This window comes from Babylonia areolata, chromosome 13, assembly GCF_041734735.1.
Source record: "Babylonia areolata isolate BAREFJ2019XMU chromosome 13, ASM4173473v1, whole genome shotgun sequence".
Classification (NCBI taxonomy): Eukaryota; Metazoa; Mollusca; class Gastropoda; order Neogastropoda; family Buccinidae; genus Babylonia; species Babylonia areolata.
Window position 1 is genome coordinate 6,235,541 of NC_134888.1, and position 25,435 is coordinate 6,260,975.

The window sequence follows — 25,435 nt, forward strand, 5'->3', positions numbered from 1 at the left end:
TGTTATACCACAAGTTTGTGTGTGTTATACATCAGGTGTGTGTCTGTTATACCACAAGTTTGTGTCTGTTATACATCAGGTGTGTCAGTCACACCACACCAGTGTATCTGTTATATCACAGGTGTGTAGTGTCCATTATACCACAGGCCAGGGCTGTGAACACCCATAGGGGGGGGGGGGGGGGCTGGGGGGCGGGGAGCGTTCATGTTCTTTTTCTTGTGTTAAAATTTATCATTGTGCCTTTTTATGTATTTTTCAGTACACACATACACACACATGCACATGAACACGCACATTTGTACACACACACTCTCTCTCTCTCTCTCTCTCTCTCTTTGTCTCTCTGAAGAGAGATGGTGGTATGTTTCAGGACCCAGTCCTGTTCACAGGGTCTCTACGTAGAAACCTGGATCCCTTCGTCAGACACTCTGATCACCAGCTGTGGAAAGTCTTGGCAGAGGTATTTGTATTTCTCTTTTTTGTCACAACAGATTTCTCTGTGTGAAATTCGGGCTGCTCTCCCCAGGGAGAGTGTGTCGCTGCACTGCACTGAGAGTGCCACCAACTTTTTTGTATTTTTTACTGCATGCAGTTTTATTTATTTTTCCAATCAAAGTAGATTTTTCTGCTGAATTTTGTTAGGGACAACCCTTTTGTTGCCATGGGTTCTTTAACGTGTGCTAAGTGCTTGCTGCACACGGGACCTCGGTTTATCATCTCATCCAAATGACTAGTGTCCAGACCACCACTCAAGGGTCTAATGGAGGGGAAGAATTATCGGCGGTTGAGCCATGATTTGAACTAGCGCACTCAGATTCTCTCGCTGCCTAGGCGGACGAGTTTTCTCTAGGCCATCACTCCACTGAAGGAGGTGTCTATACATCTGTTCCTTATCTGCCGCTTTTTGTTTTTGTGGAGATATTTCTGTCAGTTATAACATCCTGCTCACACATACTGGTTATTTCCCTTCCCTTACCACCTGATATTTCTCTTTGTGCGATGATAAAGTTATTCTTATCCTGTCCTAAGACTAATGTTCTGTGCGTTCATTCACTCAGCACCGTTTTCAACTTGTGACTCCAGGTACAGCTGAAGAGTGTTGTGGAGGACTTGCCGTCAGGGCTGGAAACGTCCGTGTCAGAGGGAGGGGTCAACTTCAGTGTGGGTCAGCGACAGCTCATCTGCCTGGCACGGGCCATCCTTCGTCAGAATCGCATCCTGGTCATTGACGAGGCCACTGCCAACGTTGACCCAAAGTGAGCACTGGAGGGCGCTGTGTGTGGGGTTTATGTAGGTTTTTAAGGTTAAAGGTCACAGGTTCCAAGGCCAACGGGGCATTGAACTGACCCATTGTGTCAGGGAAGGTGGGTCCCAATCCTCTCCTTCCATATATAGATTTTAAAAGGTTTTCAGATTTGTTATATATATCTATAGAGAGAGAGAGACAGATTGACATAAGTGTACATTTGGGCCAACAGCAAAGTGAGAGCTGTATTATCAATGGTTTCTCCAGTCAATGGGAAACCATTTACAGCTTAGTCTTTTTGTGAAGGACTATGACTCAAACGAGGAGGTAAAATTGCACTGGCTCTTTAGTGCCGCAGCCTTGTGGGCTAGTTGGCCTTTGGGAACCATCCCAACGCCGACATCCTAAAACCCTCTTGGCCGAGAGAGTGGGGATGTACTTGGGCAAGACACTTGCCTCTATAATCAAATTCTAGCCCAAATAGTCTGCCTCCTCTGCTGTTCTGATGGTCATAGTCGGACACGACTGACTATCATATATATATATAATAAGTTGGGTTACGCTGATGGTCAGGCATCTGCTTGGCAGATGTGGTGTAGCGTATATGGATTTGTCCAAACGCAGTGACGCCTCCTTGAGCTACTGAAACTGAAACTGAAACTGCACAGTGACAGGTACACATATATATGCGTGCACTAAGTATGTTGGGGTATGCTGCTGGTCGGGCATCTGCCTGGAAGATGTGGTGCAGTGCAGATACGCCAACTGATGATTTTGCTGTATTTTGTTACGCTCGATCACAGTTTGTTCCGATGTCACACCAACGTCAGAATTGTTCATTTTCGACTTCATAGCATGGTCACATGCTTTCCTGTCGTAACATTACCCAGACCCTCTAGACCTATCGATCACGAGGCCAGGGCAGTCACTACTAACCTTGACGGGCGCAGTAGCCGAGTGGTTAAAGCGTTGGACTGTCAATCTGAGGGTCCCGGGTTCGAATCACGGTGACGGCGCCTGGTGGGTAAAGGGTGGAGATTTTTACAATCTCCCAGGTCAATGTATGTGCAGACCTGCTAGTGCCTGAACCCCCTTCGTGTGTATATGCAAGCAGAAGATCAAATACGCACGTTAAAGATCCTGTAATCCATGTCAGCGTTCGGTGGGTTATGGAAACAAGAACATACCCAGCATGCACACCCCTGAAAACGGAGTACGGCTGCCTACATTGCGGGGTAAAAACGGTCATACACGTAAAAGCCCACTCGTGTGCATACGAGTGAATGCAGAAGAAGAGAACTACTAACCTTGGTCTTGTGTGATGGTCCTCAGCTAACTGAGTCTGTGGTTACATTGAAACAGCATTGAGTGGACCAATCAGCTGAATCGTAGCATTTACGCCATGTTTCAGGTAGGCCAAAGTGTGTGTATGCCTTGTTGATAAAATGTACATTTGCTGGTGTGGCTTGGAGTCTGAGCGTACCTACCAAATTCAAAATGTTCCTACCAAATTTCCTGATTGTTCCTACACTTGACAGGGGTTGGCATTTCTGTTGTGAGTGTGGATTTGTCCGAATGCAGCGACGTCTCCTTGAGAAAGTGACACTGTAAGACAGCATCAGTCACTGACCTGGCGGGGGTGCTCTGTGTGCAGGACGGATGAGATGATCCAGCAGACGATTCACGACAAGTTCCGTGACTGCACCGTGCTGACCATCGCTCACCGCCTGCACACCATCATGGAGTCTGACCGGGTGCTGGTGCGTCCTGACGGCTTCTCTCCTGTCTTCTGTCATGACCGTTCATGTCCTTTTCTCTCTGTCCTGTGCTTTATGTCATGTCATGTTCTGCCATGTCATGTTCTGTCCTGTCATGTAATGTCCTGTGCTTCCATGTAATGTCCTGTCATGTGCTTCCATGTAATGTCCTGTCATGTAATGTCCTGTCATGTTATGTTCTGTCATGTAATGTCCTGTCCTGTCATGTAATGTCCTGTCATGTACTGTCCTGTCATGTAATGTTCTGTCCTGTCATGTAATGTTCTGTCCTGTCCTGTCATGTAATGTTCTGTCCTGTCATGTAATGTTCTGTCCTGTCATGTAATGTTCTGTCATGTAATGTTCTGTCCTGTCATGTAATGTTCTGTCCTGTCATGTAATGTCATTTGTATTTGTATTTCTTTTTATCACAACAGATTTCTCTGTGTGAAATTCGGGCTGCTCTTCCCAGGGAGAGCACGTTGCTACACTACAGCGCCACCCATTTTTTTTGTATTTTTTCTTGCATGCAGTTTTATTTGTTTTTCCTATCGAAATGGATTTTTTGACAGAATTTTGCCAGGAACAACCTTTTTGTTGCCGTGGGTTCTTTTCCGTGCACTAAGTGCATGCTGCACACGGGACCTCGGTTTATCGTCTCATCCAAATGACTAGCGTCCAGACCACCACTCAAGGTCTAGTGGAGGGGGATAAAATATTGGTGGCTGAGCCGTGATTCGAACCAGTGTGCTCAGATTCTCTTGCCTCCTAGGCGGACGCGTTACCTCTAGGCCATCACTCCACACACGTTTCGTCATGTCATGCTCTGTGCTGTCATGTAATGTCATGTTTCGTCATGTCATGTTCTATCATGTCCTTTATGCCCTGTCATGTCCTGCATACAATAAAACCATTGTCCTGAATGTGGTGTGAGACATGTATTATCCGTACATTTGTTAAATTTATTGACGTAAAAAAAGACATTTTATGTTATTAACATTCCACAAGTGGGACCCAGATGTGTGGACATTAGCTTGCCTTTATGTGTGACCATTGCACGTTTACGGCTGTGATTGTTGTATGTGTGGTTTACTTTTAAGTCGACATTGAAGCATTTTTGACTCACTTGTGTAAACAAAGTGAGTCTATGTTTTAACCCGGTGTTCGGTTGTCTGTCTGTGTGTGTGTGTGTGTCCGTGGTAAACTTTAACATTGACATTTTCTCTGCAAATACTTTGTCAGTTGACACCAAATTTGGCATAAAAATAGGAAAAATTCAGTTCTTTCCAGTCATCTTGTTTAAAACAATATTGCACCTCTGGGATGGGCACAAAAAAATAAAAAAGAAGCCTAATTATATGCAAACTGCATTCTGTTATATTTATATTTTTTGTATTCTCTAAACTTGGCACTTTGATCTGATATTCTGACCCAACAACAAGAGGAGTCATTATTATCATTTTTTGTTCAAACAGGAACTTCTTTTGCTAAGCATGGAATTTTTATTTATTTTTGCAAACGTTTTGGTGCAGTTAGTAAAGAAGGGAAATTACTCTGTAATTAATGCTAGAGGACTTAATTTATCACAAGTGAGTCTTGAAGGCCTTGCCTCTCTTGTGTATCTTTTGTATGATATTGTGAATGACTGATTCTCTTGTATTGTTCATGTCTTTTACACCATAAATTAGTTTCTCTTTGGAGATGATGATGAATTCTGTAATGTTTGTTACGTGTACCCTTTTTTGTTAAGACTGGTGCTCCCAAATCTGTTTTTAGTTTCTGATATCTACTAAATGATAGTAAAAATGTACAGTTAGAATTAAGCAACTTGATAAAATATGGAAACGTGATTTTGCTGGACAACTTTTTTTTCTCCTTATTTTACTATTTGCATTATGCTTATGAGTTGGGTATGTTATTTGTCAAGTATTGTTGAAATGCTGCATTAGAAGTTAACTTATTCTACTCCAGGTACCAGTTAACTCATACCATGATTACATCCCCTGTGGACCAGGTACAAGTATTCTCGTACCACACACTATTCTCATTCAGTGTATTCCTGCTTGGTACAGTTGGCAACAGGCGCAGTAGCCGAGTGGTTAAAGCGTTGGACTGTCAATCTGAGAGTCCCGGGTTCGAATCACAGTGACGGCGCCTGGTGGGTAAAGGGTGGAGATTTTTACGATCTCTCAGGTCAACATATGTGCAGACCTGCTAGTGCCTGAACCCCCTTCGTGTGTATATGCAAGCAGAAGATCAAATACACACGTTAAAGATCCTGTTATCCATGTCAGCGTTCGGTGGGTTATGGAAACAAGAACATACCCAGCATGCACACCCCTGAAAACGGAGTATGGCTGCCTACATGACGGGGTAAAAACGGTCATACACGTAAAAGCCCATTTGTGTGCATACGAGTGAACGCAGAAGAAGAAGAAGAAGGTACAGTTGGATTTCTAAGTTGAACCATTTACGTATTCCAGAAGCGTGAAAATTAAGCTTTGTTGAACTGGTCAAAAGAAGAATTCTCCATTATTTTCACCCTGTCAGTGAACCACCGTATTCACTGCAGTGGTCTCGTGTAGTGCTGGTCCAGGGAAGGTGTAGCAGGCATGCAGCTGTGGGGTACAGTGAGTTAAAGGTTTATTATTTTAAAAAACGAAAAAAACCAACATTGAAACCTGATTTTGTGAACAGGTTCTGTCGGAGGGGCGGATTGTGGAGTTCGACGCCCCCCACCGCTTACTGCAGGACACGTCGGGAATGTTCCACTCCATGGTGCGGCAGACGGGAAAAGCGGAGGCGGAAAACCTGGCCAGTATTGCTGCACACGCTTACAGCAGTCGCCTTCCTAAGACCGACAGTGGCAGCAGTGGCTTTGAGTCTTCTGTGGAGGGACAGGCATGCAAAGGTTATGGTCATACCTTGCCTGATGCTGCCGACATAGAGGAGAGAAATTCAGCAGAGAGGGCAGGTGAGAGGGCAGGTGTGTCAGGTGAAAGGACAAGTGTGTCAGGTGAAAGGACAGGTGTGTCAGGTGAGAGGACAGGTGTGTCAGGTGAAAGCACAGGTGTGACAGGTGAGAGGACAGGTGTGACAGGTGAGAGGACAGGTGTGACAGGTGAGAGGACAGGTGTGACAGGTGAGAGGACAGGTGTGATGACAGGTGTGACAGGTGAAAGGACAGGTGTGTCAGGTGAGAGGACAGGTGTGTCAGGTGAGAGGACAGGCATGCCAATCATCTTGTCCAGTCTGTATGATATGAACCTGGTGGCACCGATGGCAGTGGCAGAGAGTTTCCACAGTCTGCTTGGCTGTGAGAGTGAGGACGAGGATGGGGGAGGGGGGTACGGGAACAATAAGATCAGGGATCACAATCGGGATCGATCAAGTCGTCGCCTTCAGCAAGACTCTGAGGATGATATTGCAGTTTAGTTAGAAGTGTGTTTTTGACTTGTGCATGTGATTCATAGAAATGATTTTTACCTGTCTGAAAAAAATGTTTAGAAGTGTGATTTAGACTTGAATATGTGATTTGTATGATTGATTTTGACCTGTTAAAAAGAATTCAAGGCTGTACACTGCAGAAATAAATGGTGCCTTACGGTGTAGTTTTTGGCTGCAATGTAGCCGTCTTCATCAGCACTCTTTCAAGACTGATGACAACTTGTGCGTGCTGTCCTGAGCAGAACTCAACACGTGACTGAGCTAACTTTTGAGGACTGCTGGTAGGATGTGTCTGCCCTGGTTGTGTTGAGGGTTGTTTCGACTGTGGTGTTAATGGCCTTCTCCTTGATTTTCACCTGTTAAGGCATTTCTTGCGTTCAGAAAATATGTGGCTCACTGAAAACTTTTACTATGCAGTGCATGATCTTGGTTGTGTGTCAAAGCCTGGCTTTCGACACAACCACCAAACCTGAAGCAGCTTCTTCTTCTGCGTTCGTGGGCTGCAATTCCCACATTCACTCGTATGCACACAAGTGGGCTTTTACGTGTATGACCGTTTTTACCCCGCCATGTAGGCAGCCATACTCCGTTTTCGGGGGTGTGCATGCTGGGTATGTTCTTGTTTCCATAACCCACCGAACGCTGACATGGATTACAGGATCTTTAACGTGTGTATTTGATCTTCTGCGTGCGTATACACATGAAGGGGGTTCAGGCACTAGCAGATCTGCACACATATTGACCTGGGAGATCGTAAAAATCTCCACCCTTCACCTACCAGGCGCCGTCACCGTGATTCGAACCCGGGACCCTCAGATTGACAGTCCAACGCTTTAACCACTTGGCTATTGCGCCCGTCAAGCCTGAAGCAAATCTGGTGAAGAGTTGTTCTGTGCCCTGCGACTGTGACTCTTCACAGAGTTGAGGGAGGAGGAAAAGGAGGAGAAGAAGTGTGATCTAACGTTGCCTTCGCTGTCTGTGTCCAGCTTTGATGTCGTAGTGATCGGTCATTCTGCCCAGCTCAAACACAAGTAAGAGAAACAACTGATTACTGAAATCTGTCAGCCAGTCATGCACAAGTTTCAGATTTAATGTTGTTACTTCCCCTTCCTCTGTTGGTGCAGCACTGTAATTTTCATACCTGCTTCTTCCTGGGTATCTGATCAGGGTGCCTCATTATTGAGAGTTCCTTGTCTGGGTATCTGATCGGGGTGCCTCATTATTGAGAGTTCCTGGTCTGGGTATCTGAGAAGGGTGCCTCATTATTGAGAGTTCCTTGTCTGGGTATCTGATCAGGGTGCCTCATTATTGAGAGTTCCTTGTCTGGGTATCTGATTAGGGTGCCTCATTATTGAGAGTTCCTTGTCTGGGTATCTGATCAGGGTGCCTCATTATTGAGAGTTCCTTGTCTGGGTATCTGATTAGGGTGCCTCATTATTGAGTTCCTTGTCTGAATTTCTGATCAGGGTGCCTCATTATTGAGAGTTCTTTGTCTGGGTATCTGATTAGGGTGCCTCATTATTGAGAGTTCCTTGTCTGAATTTCTGATCAGGGTGCCTCATTATTGAGAGTTCCTTGTCTGGGTATCTGATCAGGGTGCCTCATTATTGAGAGTTCCTTGTCTGGGTATCTGATCAGGGTGCCTCATTATTGAGAGTTCCTTGTCTGAATTTCTGATCAGGGTGCCTCATTATTGAGAGCTCCTTGTTTATGACCAAATCGTTATTAGCATCAGTTGTCTGTCCCTGTAAATAAACATTCAAAACAATGATTGTTTAGGTTGTACATTGTATGGTCAGTTCAGTTTGTTCAAGCAGACTACAGGTGCTGAATATTGAATTTTGATGATTATAAGAGATGCATAAACAGATGTGGCCATGTCTTTAACTTTTGAATCGGCTAGTCATTTATTTTTCTCATCTTTCTCGACTGTTTTTTTCATCACAGCTTGGAATTTGTTGTTAGTTAATTTCCTGTTGCATGTAAAAGTTGGCTGCCACTGTCAAGTTTGGTTACAATATGAAAAACGAATCATCTGACTTGGCCTCTCCTGGCACTGAAAGAGTTAATACTTTCACTTATAAAATGTATCATGTTTTTTCATCTGGATAATGTTTCACATTTCAAAGTTTAAGATATTACCAAAACAAAATTAGTGAGTTGACAGCATTGCAGTGATGCTGTTCATCACTTTGTGCCATGGCATGCCACAATACTTTCAAGTCTCCAAACTCAGCTCTTTCAAGTCTGGCCTTAAAACCCACCTCTTCCCAAAATAGCCTGCCTTCCCTGCCTCTTCTTCTTCTCCAGTTTTAGAGTTATGCATGCGTGTGAATGACTGGTGTGAAAGCGCTTTGATTTGTCTCTGCACAAGATTCAGCGCTATATAAATAACATTCTTCTTCTTCTTCATCTCGCACTTCAGGGGTTGATGGTCATGAATGTTGCTGAAACCACAGTCTGTCACAAATTATGATTGTAATACAAGAGAACCAATAATGAGAGAGAGGGAGAGAGATAATGAATGATATTGAAAGAAAATCATGGTTACAAATAGTGACTTCAAGACAAGATATTCTCAGACCCTCTGAAGCTGGACAGACTGTAAGCAGCAAAGATACAGAAGGTATCGCCACAGGACATAATTTTGACATGCGTTCTCTGTGTGCACCTTCGTGTATGTGCATAACTGAACATGAAAAGACAGAATAAGTAGATTTATGGTTATGGACAATATGCAGACAGAATATATGCATTTACCTGTGTATTGGTGATTAATCAGTAAAGTAAGCAGATTTTTAAGATTCTTCTTTTTCTTCTTCAGCAGTGATTGACTGAAATTCACATGCTCATTTGTATATTTACGAGCGGGCTTTTGTGTGTCTGTGACCCATTTTTACCATGTTTATTCAGGCAGTCATTCTCCGGTTTCATTTTTAAGATTTGATACATGTGGATTTGTTCAGTAACTATTCAGATATCATCTATGTATGATATGTGTGTGTGTGTGTGTGTGTATATATATCTATATCTCTATATATATATCTATATATCTATATATATATATATACATATATATATAGATATGTTTGTGTGTGTGTATGAGTGAGTGCTGGAAGTGAATGATGAGCACCAAAAGCCAGCTGTCAGTCGACTCTACCCAGATAGACAGCCTGTTGAGCAAATGACTGTAAAGTACTTTGAGCTGGGTCACCTATGTAAGTGTCCATATCGATATATGATATGTCCAAATATATATATATATATATATATATATATATATATATATATATATATATATATATTTATATATATATTTCTGTCAGAGTGATTGCAATTGCATGTATGTATATATGCATTTTTGTATTTTCTCCTGTTGGAGATAATAAAGTTATTCTTATCTTATCTTATATGTAATCAGTAGTGAAATTATATCGATAGTAAGATTATACTTTGAAAGAGATATTATCATATACATTGAGATTTTGATTGATTCTTTTATTTCACCCTTTGTTTTTTTAATGCTGGAATATTGTGTTTTTTGTGTGTGTGTCTATACCTTTTTGTTGACACACCGGTTGGTTGAAGCATTTCTGGTGTCGGGACTTTTTTTTTTGGAAAGAAATGAATCTTGTAAATTGGTGATTGTTTCTCAGGTACAGCTGATGATCCCAAGAAAACATTAGCTGTGAATGTGCCGATACTTGCTGATTTACTTTTTATTGCGTGTTGTACTGCACTGAACTTCTATTGTTTTATATTGTGCTGTGGTGTATGATACAGTATTGTGTTGTTTTTATATTGTATTGCAGTACTTCCTTATCACAACAGATTTCTTCCTGTAAAATTCAGGCTGCTCCAAGAAGAAGGCATTAAGTGGTTTTGGGGTTTTTTTTTAGTTATATTATTATTATTTATTTATTTATATATTTATTTATTCATTCATTTTATTTTATTTTATTTTTTAATTTAATTTTATTTATGTGTTTTTTTTTGTACGCTTATAGTTGACTTCATCAAGTTTTTGCGCCTTATACATATTATTAGTATTAGTAGTAGTTCTTTTTTTATGTATTTATCTTTTTTTTTTTTTTTTTTTTTTCTTTTTTTTTTTTTATTTATCTATTTTTTCTCAAGGCCTAAGCGCATTGGGTTACGCTGCTGGTCAGGCATCTGCTCGGCAGATGTGGTGTAGCGTATATGGATTTGTCCGAACGCAGTGACGCCTCCTTGAGCTACTGAAACTGAAACCTACAGTGTATTTGTTTTTCTGCCAGATTGATTGCATTTTTTTTTAAACAAGGACTTATTTTTGGATCACTTGCCGACCATTGAATTTTCATTCTTTATTCCCTGAGGGGTGCAGAAAATGCAGTAATGATGCATTCACATTCAGTCACAACTTCACAAACGTGTCAAACCAAATAAGCCGAAACACACTGAAAATTGAATAAAACAAGTTCTTAATTCATGTTCCAGGCATAAGGACAAGTTACACTCTCCCAAATGTTAATAATTTACTTAGATTATTTTCTTCTTTGCATAAAGCAAATGACGGATGAATGTGATCAGTGTGTGTGTGTCATCAGTATTTTTCAGTATTTCAGTAGCTCAAGGAGGCGTCACTGCGTTCGGACAAACCCATATATGCTACACCACATCTGCCAAGCAGATTCCTGACCAGCAGTGTAACCCAACGCACTTAGTCAGGCCTCGAGAAAAAAAGAAAAAAAAAGAAAGTCTGTTCAAATTGTTATATTTGGACATCCTAAAACACAACAGAATTCATTCCTAGTTGTTCTCATTCCACGTTTCCAACCGATTTGTTTCTCTTTCGTTTCTGTCTATTTTTGTGTCTTTGACGTGTTCCTCTTCCCCTTCATTATGTTTTTGTGTGTCTTTGACGTGTTCCTCTTCCCCCTCATTATGTTTTTGTGTGTCTTTGACGTGTTCCTCTTCCCCTTCATTATGTTTTTGTGTGTCTTTGACGTGTTCCTCTTCCCCTTCAGTATGTTTTTGTGTGTCTTTGACGTGTTCCTCTTCCTCTTATTATGTTTTTGTGTGTCTTTGACGTGTTTCTCTTCCCCTTCAGTATGTTTTTGTGTGTCTTTGACGTGTTCCTCTTCCCCTTCATTATGTTTTTGTGTGTCTTTGACGTGTTCCTCTTCCCCTTCATTATGTTTTTGTGTGTCTTTGACGTGTTTCTCTTCCCCTTCATTATGTTTTTGTGTGTCTTTGATGTGTTCCTCTTCCCCTTCATTATGTTTTTGTGTGTCTTTGACGTGTACCTCTTCCCACTCATTATGTTTTTGTGTGTCTTTGATTTTTTCTTCTTCCCCTTCATTATGTTTTTGTGTCTTTGACGTGTTTCTCTTCCCCTTCATTATGTTTTTGTAATCTGGGGATGATAAATTAGGTGGAGGGGGACAGCCTTGTCCGACATTTTTATTTGCCGTGACTCATTCTGCCCCACAGCTACATGCATGCTACCCCCTGAGACCGCCACAGACCGTTCAGTGAAACAGCAATAATTGATGGAGACTTATCGATTTAATTGGTCGAACAAAGCCTGATTTTCATGCTTCTAGAATCCATAAATGGATCAGTTTAGAATGTCAGCTGTACCAAGCAAGAATGAACGAAATCGGAACAGCGTATTGGTACCAGAACACTCGTACCTGGTCCACAGGGGAAGTAATCATGGTACGAGTTAACTCCTACCTCGAGTAGAATGAGTTATGGAACTTGATGGTTAGGATAATTTGTCATGAACTGTGTTGTGAAGATATTTTTTTCACAGATGGTTGATTTTTTTTTGGTTTATTTGGCCCTTTGCGGTCAGCTGGAGCATTAACAACAACGCCAGATGTCTTGCCGGTCAGCCGTGTCTTGCGCTCTGCCTTCATGGTCCATCCATATTATGAATCACAGCATTTATATTGTTGTCCGTTCCTGAATTCAGTCTGTGGCCACTTTTATTGTGGATGTCTGGAGAAAATGATTTGTAATTGGTACTGTTGTTGAATATGCAGGCTGGTATATTTTTTTCTTTGCTTAACTGTTAGTAACTATGTAATTCTGTTGTTTTGATCAATTGATGTGAAATGCTCCAGTTTGGTTTCCTGATATGACAGTGATTGTATCCATTTTTCTGTTGTACTTTTCAGTTGTGTGATTGTGTAACAGGAAAGTTTACGTTTTGGACATGGTTGAAGCCTGCTTTGTTGTGTGATGCATTTTCAGTCCTGTGAAATGGACCGACGTTTTGTTAAATGTCCCATCAGACAAACTGGTGATGGGTTATTGAACATAGATTCTCTTCCTCACCTGATAGCGTAGGGCTGAAAACAACTGAGGTCAAAGCCATGCTGGGGACAAGTGTTCATTTGTGCAGATGTGCCATTGTGTGAGAATGTGTCTGTACATGTGTGATTATGACCAACTAGGGAGGTCAGTGTGCAAGCATTTTCTGGCCGTTGTTTTGTTGTAGGGTATTGTTGAAAAAGAGGGGGAGGGGGGGGCATACAGCCCAGTTGGCTTTAAACTGGGAGCACAGTAACCGGTCTTAACACATATGTGCACACACATACACACACACACACACACACACACAGAGAGTCTTGTTCTTAAATCATAACTGTTTCTGTACTTCTGGTTTCCTTTTCAGACAATTACAGCCTTGTAATTAGCACTAGTAGATAATGTTGTTTCAGTGTTCTGGTTTCCTTTTCAGACAATTATAGCCTTGTAATTAGCACTGGTAGCATAATGTTGTTTCAGTGCTAGTTGTATGTAATCAGATCTCCTTTTTTTAAGTTGGGTTTTTATACACTGTGTTTGTGTGAGAGGAGGGTGTGACATTGTGATGCCAAGTCTGCACCTGAATGCTGATTGTGCTCACTATACAAGAATGATTCATTGAAAGATAGTACATTGATTACACAAGATCTACATACATAACCTTGCTAACTATGTCAGTATGAGATATCATTTACATGCATGTGTAAGTTTGAGTGATTTTTCAGTTTTACACATATACAGTGGTGTGTGTTACTGGTGATTTAAATCATACTTTAAAAATAGTGATGACAAAAAAAGCAGTTGAAAACACTGATACCAAGAGCAGCTGTAACAAGTGCTACTTCTGTCTGTACTTGAATTGTATCAGCAGTTAGATGTCAGTGGTCCAGAACTACCACTACCTATACTACTTGTGTCCGCTGTGCTCAATAAGTAACAGTACTAACACCAAAAGACCAAATGAGGTCCATATATGTATTTGTATTTCTTTTTATCACAACAGATTTCTCTTTGTGAAATTTGGGTTGCTCTCCCCAGGGAGAGCGCGCCGCTACCCTACAGCGCCACCCATTTTTTTGTTTTTTCCTGTGTGCGGTTTTATTTGTTTTTCTTATCGAAGTGGATTTTTCTACACAATTTTGCCAGGAACCCTTTTGTTGCCGTGGGTTCTTTTACGTGCGCTAAGTGCATGCTGCACACCGGACCTCGGTTTATCGTCTCATCCGAATGACTAGTGTCCAGACCATCACTCAAGGTCTAGTGGAGGGGGAGAAAAATATCGGCGGCTGAGCCGTGATTCGAACCAGCACGCTCAGATTCTCTCGCTTCCTAGGCGGATGTTTCCTATAGGCCATCACTCCACTGCTTTGTTGGCTAATCTGTTGTCTCACAGACTGGTCTCCCTTTCATCTTGCATGTTCATCAGCACCAAGTGAGTTTTAATCCATGTGTGTTCGGTATGAATTAACCAGATCATGATCCACTGTAAATGGTTCGCATTGATTCCTCAATTCATGATCAGGGACAGTTTTAATCGCAGAGTATTCAGCATTAAATTCATTCACTGCAGGTGTTTGGCATTAATTCATCACATGATCCACGGCAGATGTTTGGCATTAATTCATCATATCATGATCCAGTTTTAATTCAAGAATGTTTAGCGTTAATTTATTCACTGCAGATGTTGGCATTAATTCAGATCATGATCAGATCATGGACGCTGTTTTAATTCCAGTGTGTTCAGTATTAATTCATCAGATCATGATCACCTGTGGATCCCAGTGGTCTGTGTGGAGGTCTACATTCTGGTACAGCCTAGAGAAGCTGGACCACTTGTGTGAAGTAGTGTACGAAGGTTGGTATATTATGATTGTGTAGAATTACCCCCTTCTGCTCACTGCGTATGTTCATTGCCATACAGATCTTTGTGAAGGGAAGTATTGCTCTGCATCTCTGTGCATGGGGTTGATTGTTGTATGAGAGGCGTGGGACATGTATGATTGTTGTATGAGAGGCTTGGGACTTGTATGACTGTTGTATGAGAGGCGTGGGACTTGTATGACTGTTGTATGAGAGGCTTGGGACTTGTATGATTGTTGTATGAGGGGCTTGGGACATGTATGACTGTTGTATGAGAGGCGTGGGACTTGTATGATTGTTGTATGAGAGGCTTATGTATGATTGTTGTATGAGAGGCGTGGGACATGTACTGGGGGAGCTGTGGCGGAATGGGTCAGGTGTAGGACTTGTGGTCCTGTGCTCACCAGTGATCAGGGTTTGAGGCCCAGTTTCAGCATGGTGCTGTGTCCTTGGGGAAGGCACTTTACTTCCAGTTACCTCCCTCCGCAATGGGTTCCTGACATAATAATAGTAATAATGGTATTTGTATAGCGCTGAATCTTGTGCAGAGACAAATCAAAGTGCTTTCGCACCAGTCATTCACATGCATGCATAACTCTAAAACTGGAGACACTGAAGACAATGGAGAGGCAGGGGAAGGGTTAAAAAGAGGCAGGGGAAGGGTTAAAACTGGAAGGTGAGGACTGGGCCATGCCTTCCTATGCCTTGCCCTAGACACAGTGGATAGGAATTCACTGCTTTGGTCATAAAAGACTATGGGGCCTGCCTATGCCTTGCCCTAGACACAGTGGATAAGAATTCACTGCTTTGGTCATAAAAGACTATGGGGCCTGCCTATGCCTTGCCCTAGACACAGTGGATAGGAATTCACTGCTTTGGTCATAAAAGACTATGGGCCGTGCCTTACTATGCCTTGCCCAAGACACATTGGATAGGAATTCACTGCTTTGATCATAAAAGGCTATGATAACTTTAACCTTTTTTTTCAAAACTGTAAGCGTGGTGAATGGTAATCCTGTTAATGAAGGTCTTGCTGCTCTATGCAGACCTTGGGTAAGCTCTCCAGGCCAGGTCAGGCATCTGCTGTTTTCTTTTTCTTAAAGGAGATGTGGTTTTTGTGTGTGTGGTTTTGTTGAGTGTCTTTGAAAAATGTTGCTAGAGATCATAGTTTGATATGATTGTGTTTCTGTTTTCAAGGTTAGGTGTTGACAGACAAGTTTGTTTTTTGAAGATAAGTATTGGCAGTGTTTCAGTTTTTTGAAGATAAGGATTGACAGACTGCTTGTTTTGAAATATGTGCCTTGATAATCACCATGATTGAATGATTAGATGCTGTGACCGGACTAACCACTGTATGTATCATTTTCAACTTGGTGGATCTGAGTACCTCAAAAACATCCCCTTGCGCATAAAGTCAGGCATACATACCACACAGCCAGAGAGAAACTGAGCATTGTCATTGTTTTTATTGATAGAATATATTTGTATATATGTATTTACTGTTGACCCAACATCACAGAATAAATAGAATGACTATTTTGAAAGGGAGGCATACCTACAATCGAATAGTTCATACCTTTACACATGACAATGATAATGACTTTATTGACAGCACAACAGCGGCCGCTGGCTGCGTTAAAACGTCCGAACAAGTAACAGACACATCACTAAGTCACTGACGTTTGTGGTCAGTTTCATTCAGAAGAAGAATAATCCATGAACATTTGGCATTGCTCTACCAACAGCCGATTTCCACAGAGAGAGACAAAATGACAGAACACGGATAACACACTCAACCGTGATGCTGAACAAAAAGTATCCACCTTATACCCACACTGATCAAGCAACACAAATGTTCAAGTTCACTTACCGGTGTAATTTATTCTTAGCAACCAGAGAAATTAAAATATGCATCCCAAAAACAACAACAAAAATCTATACAGAAGAATATGTGCTAGGTTCAAAGATAAAAAGTGGTTTGCTGCTGTTTTGCTTTTTTCAGCACTTGAGGAAATGGTGTCACAGAAATACTGGTAAATTTGCTGAAAGCATTGACTACACCCAAAGTATACTAATACAGTTGCTTTTGCATACATGTATAGGTGTCGCTATTTATCACTTAATGCACCTTAAAATGAATGAGTTTTACTGATTAAGGTCAAATCTTCTTGGAAAACTGAGTTTACTGATCATTTTAATTTGTCATTGCACACACGCACTCACTGATTTGTCACAATCAGGCAAGACCAACCAATCAGCACCATGTACAACGCCCCCCACCCCCACCCCCTCCAAAGCCCCACCCCCCTCCAAAGAGGACCCCATACCCCCAACTGTGTTCCTCCATCAAATCTATCCCCCTGTCCCTCCCCATCCCACTTCAAGCTGCAAGAGAACAAAACCAAAGTGCAGACGATACTGTCTTCTGTGGTCAATCTTTTAACTTCCTCCCAGAAAACAATTAAGGAAAATAAAATTAGTAACTCAAAAAAAAAACAACAACCATGGTCCCTAAATTATGATTAAAACCAGACAATATAAAAATAGAATCTGGAGAGAGAGAAAGAGGTAATATGCCTGGGTGTTTGTCACTGAAGTAAAAAAAACAAAACAAAACAAAACAGAACAAAGCGAAACCAAACAAAAACACTAAATACTGAAAAGTGTGTTGGAAATAGAATCAGGTGATAGACTACTCATTCATGCTGCCCACCCCTCCCCAGAAATTTTTTTTATCCTAACAGACCAATAGTTCATGCAGATAACATATGACGATACAAACGAGACAGTATGATGGGTGTTCTGCTGTTTAAACTCCTCATTTTGAAATTAAAGTTTAACCCCTTCCCAGTTCTCAAGAAAACAAAAACAAAATCAAGTCAAGTGAATTGTCAAAAGAAGGAAGATCACTCCTAAGTGAGGTCAAACGGCCACGGCAGTTCCCTCCACTTGGTATCTGTACACAGTCATAATGACAACTCCAACTAAAACATTGAAACAAAAAAACTCGGCTGTACACATTCTTTACACAACAAAATGGCCACCAGTACCGCTATTAAACACTTTCTAAGAACCATCAGTGAGACTGGACCTTGTAAAACCGTCTGTTTTCTGAACAACAAAAAAACTGATGAAGAAAAGATGGGAGGGAGGGAGGGGTGGGGGGCAGAATACTGAAACACCGTCCTGTGACATGATTCAAACCCTGTTGATTGCTTATGTGCAGTCTGTGGATCAGACTGAACAATTTTAAAATACTACAGATGAAATAAAAAGATAAATAAAATATTTGTAAAAAGTTTCAAATACTCAATATAGATATACTAAAGCACTACCCCCCCCCAAAAAAAAGTCCAAAATGCAAAATATCATTAGACCAGAGCAAGTATGGTGTTACCAAGCTAACACTTATTATTTACAGTCTTTTTCTTTTGAAGAATTCTAGAACATGTAAAACTTTTATAGTACGTTTGTCTACTCCCTTAGCTGCAGATTATTAAATCTGTTTTGGTTCTGCTGCTGTTGTGTTCACCCTGAAAGTTGGCAGGAAAAACAAAGGTTTTGTCTGCCTGTTGACCAATCACAGAGATAGTTTTAAGTACATCGAGGACATTGAGAAGGGTGACACTGTGTGCGTGATTTTAGACTGGTGTGTAGTTCTTTTGGTCACAGATGATTTGGGGAAATTCTGGCTGCTGTCCCTTTGGAGGAGGGACAACCCCTTTTTTTGTGGGTTCCACAAGCACCAAGTGCATGCTGCATATGAGACTTGGGTCTGTCGTCTCAATGTATCCATTCACTTATATTTCAAGCCTTCTGATAGTTGAGCCATAGTTTTAACTACACATCTTCCAAGAGTAGTTTTTTTTTGTTATGACTTTGAAAGCAGACACAGTGCGTGTGTGTGTGTGTAAAAACTGGGAACCGTGATGGCTAGATAGAGAATCCAAATGCAGCTTTCTCTAGAATGAACAAGAGAGCTTTGGGAACTTCTGAATGTTATCTGTGTCATGTATATGAATGGAACATAGTTTCTTTTCAATAATTAATTATCCACATTCACAAGTTCTTTCAAACAGATAAAACCAGATAAGACAGTTAAATTTAAATAAATTATAGAATGCAAAGAAATACATTAAAAATATGTTATTTGACTAGGCATCTGGAGAATTTCTGGCTTGTTTAAAAATTTAAAAAAATATTTAAAAGAAAGGAAGACCCGAGTAGTTTGCTGTAGTGATCAAGTTTTCACACTGCCCTGCACAGATTACATCACTGTGTTAGGTCAGCATGGGAACGTTTTACACTTACCAGGGACTTCAGAAAGTTCGTGTGACAACAGTTGTGTTTAGCAGACATTATTCACAGTGTTTGGTTAGGTGACTGGGAATGCAGAGGGGGTTTTTATGATGAACTGGAGATGGTGTTTGCAAAGCTTGGTCTCTGCCCCAAGGATAAGGTGCTGTGCAAGTCTCTATATCCATATCAATCTGTCCACACTTGGGTTCTGACTGGGGTAAACAGATGTTAAATTGTGGATTTCACTACCCTCACAGCCACGCACTTGAAGGTTTTTATTTCATTTCATTTTGCAAATGTGTATAATTCTGCTTTTAGTGTGTGTGAGTGATTTACTGCTGCAGTGGTTGCTGGATCTAATAACATCAGTGCGGAGTGTTGGCAAGATTACGGGAATGAAAAATCCCTTATCCAGGGTGAATCAAAGATAATCTTTCATCCGCAGTGACTCAAAATGTATCCTTTGTCCTTTCACCAGTGTGTCCTTTGGCCATGGTGAACTTTCTTTCTGGGATTCCCATGCTTTGACCAAAAAAATCCTCATGCTTCGGAGAAAAAAAAAAAAAAAAAAAAGGGAAAAAATTCAAGTGTTGTCAACATATTAACATTTTAAAAAATTGAGGCAGTATCAGTTATCTGTATTTTCAGAAGGTAGATTTATATCTATACTTGTTATGCCTGAGAATTGATCCCAGCTGACAACAGAATGCGATATAAACATGCTCAAAAGAGCAAAGCACGTACTTTAGCACATAACACTGATTTCTACAGATTGTCTCCACATTAGGTAGCATATGCACAACACACATACACCACACACACACAGGTATGTTTGCAAATGATGCCCAAATAAAAAGTAATGTTCTAAGAAATCTGAAAAGCTAACATGCATGAGTACACAAACAGCTGACGCCCCACCATAATACATTAAAAAAAACCCTTAAAAGTATACAGTTACCATAGACCATTGGGAGTACTGGGCATAAAATAAGACACCCGAAACTTCTCATAAAATCCGATTTTTATTTTATTTTTTAAAAACTTTCAGCGTTGTCATATGCAAGCTGTTTGTATCTAGCCACAAGTGAAGTGGATCAACTGATTTCATGAGATTTGAAACATAATTCCATCCTAATGTGAAAATATCAGATTACCTTAATGCAAACTGACATTTTTTGTTGTCAGTGTGTTTAGATTTTAGTTGGGTTTTTTTTGTTTGTTTTTGTTTTAACATGTTTTTTTCTTAACCAGAGTGCGGTCCAGTAGGCATAAAAGAATTTCCATGCTGTAGATCTGCCAATCAGTTTAACATTTGGAGCAGAGAACAACATTATGATGTGAATGCTCTGCTCCCTACTGGTGACAAAAGCTGAAGCAATGCAAGTCCACAACAGTTGGAGAAAGACTGGATGCATTGAGTTTGTTCTCATGTTTAATTGAATACCAAAGGCTGTTAACACCAGAATACTCCCATTGTGTTTATGAAGTTCTACATGGATCCTTCCACTAAGTCTATGGAGTTCTAGATCACCGATCCTAACACTAGGAGTTCTGCATGTGTCCCTAAATTGATAACATGAAGCACTGTGCTTGAAAAACAGCAGAGACCCGGGAACAACCAGTGTCCCACATGTGTGCATGGAGTGAAAAGTGCACCATACAGTTCCCCCGTTTCCTTGTCACCATCCACCCCACAATTCTTTGTCCCATCGCTGTCTTCCACACCTGACCCTGTGTAAAACCTCAAGTAGTCGCTTAACTGGTGACGTTTATCTTTCATAGGATAAGTAGCGTTGGTTGGGCACATATGTGAACAAACCAATCAAAAACACCTGGCTGAAATGAAAAATGAAAGAAAAAAGCTTTCCATACAAATCTGTATCATTCATAAGAACATTTTTGTGCTCAGATCAGTTTATCCAGATTCTCAGAAAAGTCAAACTCCGGGTCTCTCATGTCACAAGCACTACCTGAATGCATTCAGGAACAGAAGAGGGAAAGTTAAACAACAGAACTTACAGCACAGTAAAGGGGGGAAGAAAAAAAAGGGGGGGGGGGGGGGATGAGGAAGAGATAACCACCATCCCTTTGTGAAACAGATATATTGCAGTAGCCCTAAATTTTGTGCTTGCAATGAAAAATAAAAGCATCTGGCCTTTATATATATTTTTTTATGACTATTTCACTGGACAATACGATGATTTTGAAACAGTTTTTTAATATAGCATGTCATTTTTTTTTTGCAATACTTAAAATTAACATTTGGTCATCATAAACACAACAAGGAGAAGAAAAGAAAAAAGCCCCTTCTCAGAAAAATCAAAGACAAAAGAAACAATGAGGACTGAATGCCATGTAATAACTAGATCTCATGAAAAGTGCATCAAAATATCACTTTGAAACATGAATATATTTGGAGAAGCACCATAAATATATTTGACATGCATGCACAGTGATATACACACTCTAACAACACTGAATATGTTCAAGCATCTTCAACAAACAATATTTATTTTGGACAACCTATTTTTCTGGGCCCTACACCACCTGGGTCAGATAAAACATCCACAATTCATAACATTTTTTTTTATTTTTAATAGTTTTAACACTCTGGACAGGAGCAGAATTCATGTGCTTCACATCATCATCAAGAAACGATACACATAAAAAAAAGGAAAAAAGGCATGCGTCTTTTTTATCATCCATGTCAACCACCAACATGAAGCTGTAATACAGCAAAAAGTATAATTTTTTTTTTATTCTTCCCCCTTGTATGTCGACGCCTATTAAAAGCTCAATTACATTTTGGACATGCCCACGTCTAGAGATGATGATTATGTACTCTTCTTCCACCACCAAAGAGAATGGACTACATGGCAGCCACCACCGCTGAGTGAATATAGTAGAGGGTTTTTTGTTGGTTTTCTTTTTTTTTTTTTAAATACATGGTGATAACCTGTAACCATTTTTGGGCATGTCTTCACATTTTTAAAAAATATTCTGAAAAATCAGATTCTGAAGTCCAGGACTCCTGGTTCATTAGAGACCAATACCATCTGAATGTTCACAGGGTTTGTTTTTTTTTCTCTCCAAAGAAAATGACAATAAACAAAGGGACAGACAGAACCAACATTAAAATAAATGCGGATGTAGGGTGGGAGGAACAGATTTCTGTTTCTAATCCAGGGGAGAAAACTTTGCTCTTAACCCTGAACCTTTCAGTTTCTGTGGCTGCAAGGTCTGCATACTTTCACAAAACGTAATGCAAATGAACTTGCACGCACCATTGTCAGATGACGAATAAGGCCTGAACCATCCTCCACACCTCATAAAACCCCACCTGCACCCTCATTCTCAAACTGAACACAACGGATTATCGTCGTTAACTAAACATGCAACAAACATGGTGTTTTCATCACAGTACGATTCTGCACAGCAGAAGTTCAACAAGACAAGTTTCTGATCACAATGGACACACCTCTACAGAAGGCTGATCCTTGTCAAGTTTTTTTTTTTCCTGTGATGGCTTGCAAAGAACAAAGCTTTCTGTCTCCCCTACAACAAACCATATTTTCAAAAATCTAATGATTTTTGTGCGCATTTATCCAGTTAATGGACTGAATCAGAAGAAAACTGTGAAATCAAAATTTACTGTGAAATCAAAATTTGCCGAGAAAACAGTCCCTCAAGACCCTCTGGTGATTTTTTTATATATTTAAAATTTTTTTTTTAATCTGATCGGTGGATGTTAAGATGCAATGAACAAAAGCCACTGCAGAAATCTGCCTTCAAATCCGTAAGTCACTACCCCTGGGTTCTGTACTAAATACTTTTCCTTCGATAGTAAACGTAAGGGTCTGCTATGTCATCTTTATTTCCTCAAGCACAACCAGTACCCAGGCTGTTTTCACGCAACACTGTGTAACTTTTTGGGGGGATTTTTCAGAGGGTGTAGGGGATAAACAGCAGGTGCTTCAAACTAGTTCAGAAGCGCTCAGAAAAAATAATTGGTACCAACAGAAAATGTGGGACCCTCTTCACAAGCCAGAGCAGATTTTCTTTTTATCTACCTGGTCTGGTTCAAATCCCAGTTTCTCTCTCCACCACACAAACAGCAGTGAATCAAGTCCAGCTTGAAAAGTTCCCAACGACGACAGAATGTGTAACCCAGTCTCACACACTGTGACAAAATCACCCGCCAGACACCATCAAACAACATCTAAACCATCACCGTCTCCATTTTCTGTCAATCCAAAGCAAATCATAAACTGAAAAAAACAACAAAAGGAAACGAGTCACACATTCACAGGAAGAAGACGAATGACAAAAAAATGAATAAAAACAAGGAGTAGCAACCCATGCCCCACAACAAAGAGAAGATAACCCCAATCAGCAGTGATCCCCCCTCTCGCTCGGTACACTAGAGTCCGTGAACAGGTAAGAGACAGAAGTGTTCAGTGCCGACATCCTTGTGGCGTGGGTCCTTGTGGCATGGGTACAGGCCAGGACGCCCTCTCTCCCCTCTGACGTGAAGCCGCCAGCAGGGGTGGATGCCCAACAGACAGCCGGTTGTCGGTCGGTTTCCTCCTCCGTGGATGTGTGGTGTACAGAATCCATGGCTCACACACAGGGGGGAGGGGACCCCCAGGTCCCCCTCTCTCTCCTTCCCCCCAGGAAGCCACAAGCCACTGGAAATGCTGGTAACGTAATTTATCACAACAGCAGCATTCCCACTTTCACACCATGCAGTCTTGTTCATTTAATTTTATTATTTTTTTGTGTGTATTTTTTTTCTTATTTCTCTTCTTTTCCCTCCACCTTGCACAGTTTGTGCACAAAACACGACATTGCACCTGGAGTCTCTCCCGCAATGGAAGAGCATCATCATATATGGACACAACATGGACACATGCGTACGTAACGTCGACATGCCAACCAACCAACCAACCCCCCACCACACACAAACTTCTCAACCGGTAAAATGTCAAGGCTGTCTGGCGAGACGAAAGACACTCTGCCACAAGCAGGAGGTTGCCATGGAAACACCAATGAACACGAAGCACAGCCTGAACCACATCTTGTGAAAGACGGCCACAGAAAACAAAAGGAAAAAAAAAAAACCCACCCCACAAACCACATAACTCAAAAAGCATGGCAGGTGCCTTGCCCAGACAGGGGGAGGGAACCCACAGCCTTGGGGGGTGAAGAGAGGGAGGAGACTCTCTCCCCCCTCACACACTGCCCCTGATCCCCACCTAGCCCTCACCTGTCCCCCCTACTTCATCCTGCAAGGGGACGTAATGCCAGCCACACCCACCTCCCTCCCTACCTTACCCCTCCCTGACACGTCCTCAACCCTGATCCCACTTCTCCACAACGGTCACACCCCCACCGCTAACACCTCCTCTTTTTTTCCACCACCGTTTTCCCTCTGTCCGTCTTTCTCTGTGTGTGCTGAAGCCTGGTTCTCTCTCAGGCCCCCCCCCCTCCCCGCCCCATCCACTGTTGAACAATTTTACCCGCCTGTTGATGCATTGTTGTTGTTTGTTACCCACAGTGATGATGTATGTCGTGTTCTTCCTGTCCATTCTCTCTCTACCCTCAGTCACCACCACCACTACTACAACCCCACCCCCACCCCACCACCAGGCAAAAAACAACGGCAAAAAACAAAACGAAATTTTTAAAAAAACCGCCCACAAAAACAACCTCTCTCTCCTCAGTTTGTTCTGCCCGACGAGGGGAAGTGGGAGGAGGGGGAGGCAGGGGGAGGGGCGCCCAGGTAAGCGATGACCTGCTGTGTGACGATGGCCGTCAGAATGGCCAGCACGACGAAACACAACAAGATGACGGCCGCCCACTGCTGGTCAGTCCACTGCTGGGGCAGCGAGGTCCGCCGGGCCTCTGCCTCCCTCTCAGGCGTGGGTCGGCGCTGGGGGGTGGGGTTGGGGGTGGAGAAGTGGGTGCCCGGGGAGAAGGGGCCTGCGATGTCCGCCGCAGACCCGTCGCTGCTCTCCCGAACGGCGCAGACTCGAACCTGGTACTCCGTTCCTGGGTCCAGGCCGTCCAGGGTGAACTGCGTGTTGGGGCCCTTGTACACCTGTGGGCAGACATGGCACCATGTGTAACATACCTGGATACATTTTGTGGTGTTTTCTTTTATCAGTGATGGTCTTCATGGTAACGTGTCCGCCAGTATTTTAACTCCTTGATTGAGCGTTGTCTGGATCTATCCATCTGTCTACCTATCTATATATGTATATATTAATACAGTCTTTTGAATCGGACGATGAACTTGAGTCCTGTTTGTAGCATGCACTTAACAAGGCTACAAAAAGGTTGTCTTCAGCAAAATTCTACAGAAAAATCTGCTTTGGCAGGAAAATAAATACACTTGAGGCAGGGGAAAAAAAAGCAAAATGCACTCTCCCCAAGGGTATGTATGACGGTCAGATGTGTTTGACTATGACCATCAGAACAGCAGAGGAGGTAACTGCTGTCCTGACTATCTGGGCTAGAATTTGAA

The 25,435-nt window shown here is 41.7% G+C and overlaps 2 protein-coding genes across 17 annotated transcripts in view; one reads left to right on the plus strand and one right to left on the minus strand.

Annotated features, from left to right (window-relative positions):
- Nucleotides 1–9,387, plus strand: part of LOC143289005 (ATP-binding cassette sub-family C member 4-like) — a 68,399-nt gene extending 59,012 nt beyond the window's left edge. For 3 of the 7 annotated variants that reach the window (XM_076597754.1, XM_076597753.1, XM_076597759.1), the window contains 4 exons: nt 371–460; nt 1,084–1,256; nt 2,901–3,006; nt 5,701–9,387. In XM_076597754.1, the coding sequence (XP_076453869.1) occupies nt 371–460; nt 1,084–1,256; nt 2,901–3,006; nt 5,701–6,438 (1,107 nt within the window). In that variant the 3' untranslated portion in view covers nt 6,439–9,387. The remainder of the gene's footprint in view (nt 1–370; nt 461–1,083; nt 1,257–2,900; nt 3,007–5,700) is intronic. The other 4 variants (XM_076597755.1, XM_076597757.1, XM_076597756.1 and 1 more) reach the window with 4 other exon arrangements.
- A 6,670-nt stretch (nt 9,388–16,057) lies between these two features.
- Nucleotides 16,058–25,435, minus strand: part of LOC143289007 (fibronectin type-III domain-containing protein 3a-like) — a 281,853-nt gene continuing 272,475 nt past the window's right edge. For all 10 annotated transcript variants that reach the window (XM_076597762.1, XM_076597760.1, XM_076597761.1 and 7 more), the window contains one exon: nt 16,058–25,009. In XM_076597762.1, coding sequence (XP_076453877.1) covers nt 24,629–25,009 — 381 coding nt within the window. In that variant the 3' untranslated portion in view covers nt 16,058–24,628. The remainder of the gene's footprint in view (nt 25,010–25,435) is intronic.